This window comes from Lacerta agilis, chromosome 17 (assembly GCF_009819535.1).
Source record: "Lacerta agilis isolate rLacAgi1 chromosome 17, rLacAgi1.pri, whole genome shotgun sequence".
NCBI classification, from domain to species: domain Eukaryota; kingdom Metazoa; phylum Chordata; class Lepidosauria; order Squamata; family Lacertidae; genus Lacerta; species Lacerta agilis.
The window spans coordinates 17068903-17075768 of NC_046328.1; the positions used below are offsets into that span (position 1 = coordinate 17068903).

The window sequence follows — 6866 nt, forward strand, 5'->3', positions numbered from 1 at the left end:
TAACACCCAAAATCTGCTGCTGCATTTTGCCTAATGGTAAGGCTGGATCTGCAAAAAGACTGTAAAGCCCTCTGACCATCAAAAAAAAAACACCCTATCCAATTAAAGGGACAACAGAAATATTTGTGCCACATGAATGCTGTGAAGGCCTTGTATTAACTTTAATTCCATTATCCTAATGAGACAAGCCAGCAGGAAAGCGGGGCAGTGTGGGGGACTGGACGCATGTGTCTTTTTCATGATGATTTTCTGTGCCAAGTGGAACCATGAAGGCATTCCTCTAGCTCATGGTAACTCAAGTTACCTAAGCCTGTTTTGCTGTGGCAGGTTCATGTTTTTCCATCCTGTGACATCCTTGCCCTTTGTTAGCTCCGGCAGTGCAAAGTTTGAGGTGTGGGCTTTGAGCATGGCCCTCTGGTCAATCCTCTCCAGCATTCTCTGGTAGTGGCCATATTGCTTCTTCCAGCGGTTCATCTTCTTCTGCTGGTCATGCACAAACTTCTTCATCATCTGGTCAAAGAGATTGCCCATCTTCCTTTTGCTCTCTTCAATGTGCTTGAGCTTTAAGAAATCGTTCAGGGAAGCAACTGTTAGCAAAGTCACTTAAACAAACACTTAAATAAACACAGACAGAGTCCAGAGAGAAAAGTCTTAATAACACTCTAAGCAAGATGAACCAAACCAGTGCATAATCTGAGGATTAAGGAACAGAGAGGGTCTGTCTTTCTCCATTCATGACAGAGAGACATATAACCAAATATACAGAAGGAAAAGTCCTATGAACTACTCAGCCAATCAGAGCTTGTGTGTGAAGTTCATGCCGCTCTACCTGGTCAGAAGCGGGTTTGTTGTGCTTGAACACAAAGCTGTGTAACCTAGGGGTGCATTCATTCGTGAGAAATATTGCATTAGTTTTCCTGATTATAATGCTAACACTCCTTTTCTGTTTTCTAATGCTCTTTTGATGTTGCAGTAGCTGCTGTGTTATGGAACTGTGGCCTTTTGACAACCATGCATGTCACTGGATAATGTCATTAAACCCCCGCCGCCCTGCCCTTTCCACATGTGTGTGCTTCTATTTCCCCCATGAAAAGAGCAGGAAAAAGCTGTATGCCAGTATACTACCCAAAATTTCATTGCTTTACTCCCACAATTTTCCAGGTAAACTGGGGGCTGCAAACACATTTTGGGGGGCTCAAAAAACATGGAAACAAAATGCCCAATATGCACTGTATTCCATTAGTTTTCCAGAAGTGGCTTTTGCGTTGTATGAAAGCTCAAATATAATGCTGAAATTAACAGTTAGGGAAGCGCTGGGGAAATGGGATAAACCGCTATGCGAATGCAGCCAAAGTATTCCTGGTTTGGGAGCCATGTGGAGCTCTTTCCCCCTCCACAACTCCACTCATTCCTGTGGATGTAGTTGATTTGCAAGGACATTGTGTGCACAGAAGCCTTCTTCCGCCATTGGCACAAAGAACGTCTTCTTCCTCCATTGGCACAAAGGGAGCTTCTTGATCATAGAGGTATACAAACAAGTTCCCAGATACACGATAGCTATTTGGCTCACCAGCCTAAAGAAACATTCTCTTGCATTTGAAATGTAACACAAGCAGGAGGGCTCAGGTAAGGAATTTTCAATGGCAAGATGTACCTTGATCTCGTGCACTCGCTGGACACTGATGTTGTCACGAATGATCACCTTAGAAAGATGACTCTTGGGTAAAAACCTCTTTAAAACGGCTTCGCTGCCACTGATCAAACTGCACAGGGAAAGGCGCCTGGTTAGAACCGCATTTGCCTACTGCCTCCCCCCAAAATTAAAAAAAGCCTGTTGTGTGAATGCTACCAATTTAGGAATATCCACCTGCAGGCCTAGCACTTTTTTATTTCTTACATTTACATACCTCAAGGAGCTCAAGGTAATACACATGGTTCTCCTTACTCCCGATTTTACCAACACAACAACCCTGTGAGGTAGGTTAGGCTGAGAGACAGCAACCCAGTGAGCTTCATCGTGGCTGAGTGAGAATTCTAACCCTGGTTGAATAGAAAAAGGTACCAGGCAAGGATCCCCACTGTCACCATTGTTATTCATATTGGTACTGGAAGTCCTACTGAAGACTATCAGGGAAAACGAAAAAATAAAAGGAGTTTTGGTTGGTCGAAAGGGATATAAAATGAAAGCCTTCGCGGATGATTTGGTTCTAACAGTAGAAGACCCACTACCTAGCGTAAAAGAAGCATTAGAAGAAATGGAACAATTCGGACAAGTAGCAGGTTTTAAATTAAATAAAAAGAAAACAAAAGTGATTATTAAAAAATATGAGACAAGAAATGGAAGAAGAGTTGGCATAGATGTAGCCAAGAAAGTAAAATATGTAGGGATTTGGTTAACGGCGAAAAATATTGATTTGTTTCAAAATAATTACACACCAATGTGGGACGGAATAAAGAGAGATCTAGTAGTATGGGGAAGGATGAAATTATCCCTTTAGGGAAGGATTTCAGCTATCAAAATGAGTGTGCTACCAAAAATGTTATTTTTGTTTCAATCAATTCCAATAATTAAGGGGATTGCTATATTTAAAGAGTGGCAAAAAGTAATTTCAAGATATATCTGCCAGGGGAAGAAACTAAGGATTCAATTTAAGCTATTAACAGATATTAAAGAAAGAGGGGGCTTCGCACTGCCAGACTTGAAATTGTATTATGAAGCATCTTGCCTATGTTGGTTAAAGGAATGGATATTGTTAAAAATACTGATTTGTTAGATTTAGAAGGTTTTGATAATAGATTTGGGTGGCACGCATACTTATGGTACAATAAGATAAAAGTTCATAAAGGATTTGGAAACCATATATTCCGAAGATCTCTTATTGATGTGTGGGATAGGTATAAAAACCCACTAGAACGTAAAACACCTTGGTGGTTATTGCCATTGCAAGTTATGAGTGTGAAAACAATATGAGAGAATATTGGGTTACATATGAAAAATTAGTGAGAAAGGAAGGAACTAAGTGGAAATTAAAACCCTAGGAGGAAGTAAAAGATTATGTTAATGATTGGTTGCACTATCGCCAGATTAATGAAATGTATAAGAAGAATTTGAAAGAGTATGGATTTGATGATAAGAAATCAAGATTTGAAATTGAAATAATAGAATTTAATTATAAAATATTATCGAAAATGTATAAATTGCTGTTGGAAAGGCATTCAAAGGATGAGGAAGCAAAGACGGTAATGATTCATTGGGCAAGTGATTTTGGATATAATATACAGTTAAAGGATTGGGAAAAGTCTTGAAAGAAAATGCCTTGAAAGAAAATATGATGAAAATGATGTATAGGTGGTATATTATACCAATAAAATTTGCAAAAATGTATAAAGAAAGTAATAAATGTTGGAAATGTAAGGAGAAGGAAGGGTCATTTTATCATATGTGGTGGGAATGTAAGAAAGTAAAAGGTTTCTGGGAAATGATATAAAATGAATTGAAAAAGATGTTGAAATATACATTTGTAAAGAAATCAGAAGCATTTTTGTTAGGCATTGTAGGAGACGATATTAATAGATTGGATAATAAACTGTTTATGTATGCGACGAGAGCTGCACGAACTTTGATGGCGCAGAAATGGAAGCAAGAAGAGTTAGCGACGAAAGAAGAATGGCAGTCGAAATTAATGGACTATGCAGAATTGGACAAGATGACAGGAAGGATTCGAAACCGACGGGACCAGAGGTTCTTGGAAAATTGGAACAAATTTGCGGACTACTTGAAAGATAGCTGTAACCAACATTACACTAGTAGAGTTAGAAGAAGTTCTGTAAGGAGGATTATTTGAAACATTGCAGAAATAATTTAAGAAAGATAGGGAGTTAAGATATATTTCTTTTTGAGCAATTGTGAAATTAAGAAATGTTATAATAAGAGAAGAAAGAGGGAAATCATCAGGCAAGACTGAGGGAAGTCGGAGAATTGTTTAAGATATGTTTGAATGTGATAAAACGTTTGGAAATTATATGTAAAAAATAATAAAAATCATTATAATAAAAAAGAGAATTCTAACCCTGGTCTCCCAGGTCATACATAGTCTGGCACTATAACCATTACACCACACTGGCTCTTCACCCTGGTGCATTCTAGAAGCTAGGAGGAGGTTGAACCAAAAACAAGTTCATTTTCCATGAGTCATTTTCTCCTGCTCGCTGGAGATTTTTTGTAAGCCTCTTTGGGGGGAAAGCAAATAAACATTATAAGATTTAAATAAATAAATAACTAAGGCAGTCCCTGGTTCGAACCTTGCCTTTCTAACCAGGTGACCTAAAAAAAAGTCAGGCCTTCTTTCTTTCTTAGTCTCAGGCCCTCTGCAATATCTGAATGATATTTATACTGATATATATATATTGCATGTTTATTGTAAGGATTTCAAGAGAATATGCAAAGTGCTTTGAAAATGCTCAGTATATATGGTGTACAGGGAGATCTGTTTCTGGGTCACTAGTTTTTTGTTTTAACCAAAAGCAACTGCTATACGCATGACAGAGAATATTATTTTCTACATACACATAATATAAAACTTTATGCTTTGCAGAAAGAAAGGGGAATAAAAACCCCAACCCTCTTTCCTCTTCTTTCAACGAAAAAACTCTGAGCATTTGCTCAGAGAAGCTGAGCCACGGGGCTGCCTTGCAACCCCTAAAGGAGACACATAAACAAGTTTTATATTTGAGGAACAACAGATAAACCCTGCTTCCCTCGTGAAGCAAAAGAACTCTGCAAATGCTCAGAGGCACGTCACTGGGGCTGTCTTGCTACCCCTGAACATGGCATGCAATTTATGGCATGCAGACACGAAGGGGGAAAACGAAACAAAGCCTCTTCCGTCTTCTGTCAGGGAACGAAAGAACTCTGCACATGTTCAAGGGCCCTTCATCGGGACTGCCTCGCATGTGCAATAGTTACATTTGCGAAAGAGGGACCCCGCCCCCGCCAAAAAAAATATTTTCCTCTTTCAGGGAGGAAAAGAATTCTGCACATGTTCGGAGGCAAAACGCGGCAAACTCCGGACTGAGAGGGGAGGGTGTCAACGAGTGAAGCCCCTCCCCTACCTCCCTGTGCCCTAGTGGGGGCTTGCCCCGCTCCACCCATCCATCCACCCCCTTTACCTAAAAAGCACCAGCACTTGGCCGCCGACGTGGGGCTGGAAGAAAGTGACCACGGCCGGCGGGGCGTCCTCGGGCCTCCCCGCCTCCATGGCGCCTCCCCTCACCGGGGACTGGACCGTACTGCTCCGAGCCATGGCTGAGCAATGCCGCCCCGCGGGAGGGAGCGGCGGTCACAATGGGATCGGGCGTTCAGAGTTGCCCTGGAAACCGGCCCCGGGGCTTGGAAGGGCTCAATGCCTTCTCGTTGCCGCCGCCGCTTCTGAAGCAGGAGGAGGAGGAGGAGGACGAGGGGGCACCGCGTCTGGGGGTGGGCGGTGGGTAAGGAGAGCTCCCCGTCGCCAGGTCGAGAAGGGTTTTTGGTGGGGCGAGTGGGGCGCGGAGGAAGCGCTGCGCAAGAATCCATCCTCAAAGTAAGGGAAGGATGAGGAGGGGGGAAAGAACCTCCATGTCCAAAGGCAGTCTATCTCTGAATGGCCATAACAGCATAAGGAGAGCCTGCTAGATCCACAAATGTACAGTAGATGGTCTGAGCAAATTCAAAGGTGGCGAGGGTAATCAAAATAGCAATCATGCTTTTAAAGGGTTGCAGCCATCCAACTAGGATGAAATTCATGGGGATTTGTGCTTGCGGTGTTAGCGAGGTGGTCATAAACAATCCTGCTTTTGCATCTTCAGAAGCTTTGGGGTGGTCTCACTGTTTCATTTTCCAAAGGGTGCATATCCTGTAAGTTCCTGCTGGTAACTTTTCATACCACAAATGTTCCAAGTCATTATCCTTCCCTCCCTCCCACTGGAAGGACAGATCCTGAAGTTGAGGCTCCAGTACTTTGGCCACCTCATGAGAAGAGAAGACTCCCTGGAAAAGACCCTGATGTTGGGAAAGATGGAGGGCACAAGGAGAAGGGGACGACAGAGGATGAGATGGTTGGACAGTGTTCTCGAAGCAACTGGCATGAGTTTGGCCAAACTGCGGGAGGCAGTGGAGGATAGGGGTGCCTGGCGTGCTCTGGTCCATGGGGTCACGAAGAGTCGGACACGACTGAACGACTGAACAACAACAAACCTCCCACTTTTACTTGTATTACGCACTATACATTTAAAGCAAAATTAAAATTAAAAAATTCCTTCCAGTAGCACCTTAGACACCAACTAAGTTTGTTCTAGCTCATACCAAGAACAAACTTAGTTGGCGTCTAAGGTGCTACTGGAAGGAATTTTTTAATTTTAATTTTGTTTCGGCTACAGCAGACCAACACGGCTACCTACCTGTAACTACATTTAAAGCAGTATTAATAAAGGTAAAGGGACCCTTGACCATTAGGTCCAGTCGTGAACAACTCTGGGGTTGCGGTGCTCATCTCGCTTTACTGGCCAAGGGAGCCGGCTTACAGTATTGTTCCACTTTAAATAGTCATTGTGGCTCCAACCCCCCCCAAGAATCCTGGAAAGTGTAGTTTGTTAAGGGTGCGGAGAGCTAGGCCTGGCTACAAAGAACTTCATTTTAAACAGCTCCAAGTTTTCAATGTCTTTTTCTCCTTTTAGACATTATTGAAAGACTATGATGTTCAAGGAGCAAACGACTTCCTGAATCAGTGTGTCTGGGGGCCACAGTAGATGCCGGTGGTGTTTTACCAGGAATATATACAGGTACAGGCAAAGAGGACTCACAAAGTGCTGCTGTTTTCCCTGGTAACTTT

General features: G+C 42.4%; 1 protein-coding gene across 1 annotated transcript; it reads right to left on the reverse strand.

The window, feature by feature from the left end:
- Positions 1–245: 245 nt before the first annotated feature.
- C17H5orf52 (chromosome 17 C5orf52 homolog) lies at positions 246–5318 on the reverse strand. The gene is made up of 3 exons (XM_033174791.1): positions 5170–5318; positions 1655–1763; positions 246–561 (listed from the first exon to the last, which is right to left on the reverse strand). Exons 1-3 carry the CDS (start codon positions 5301–5303, stop codon positions 301–303), a joined length of 504 nt encoding a protein of 167 aa, XP_033030682.1. The 5' UTR covers positions 5304–5318; the 3' UTR covers positions 246–300.
- Between the last annotated feature and the right edge of the window lie 1548 nt (positions 5319–6866).

Excerpts from the sequence above, each read along its gene's own strand:
- C17H5orf52 (XM_033174791.1), bottom strand. The coding sequence starts at position 5,303 with ATGGCTCGGAGCAGTACGGTCCAGTCCCCGGTGAGGGGAGGCGCCATG. Across the intron at positions 1,764-5,169 it reads CAAGTGCTGGTGCTTTTTAG|TTTGATCAGTGGCAGCGAAG; the intron begins GTAAAGGGGGTG and ends TTCCCTGTGCAG. Across the intron at positions 562-1,654 it reads AGCGAGTGCACGAGATCAAG|CTCAAGCACATTGAAGAGAG; the intron begins GTACATCTTGCC and ends GATTTCTTAAAG.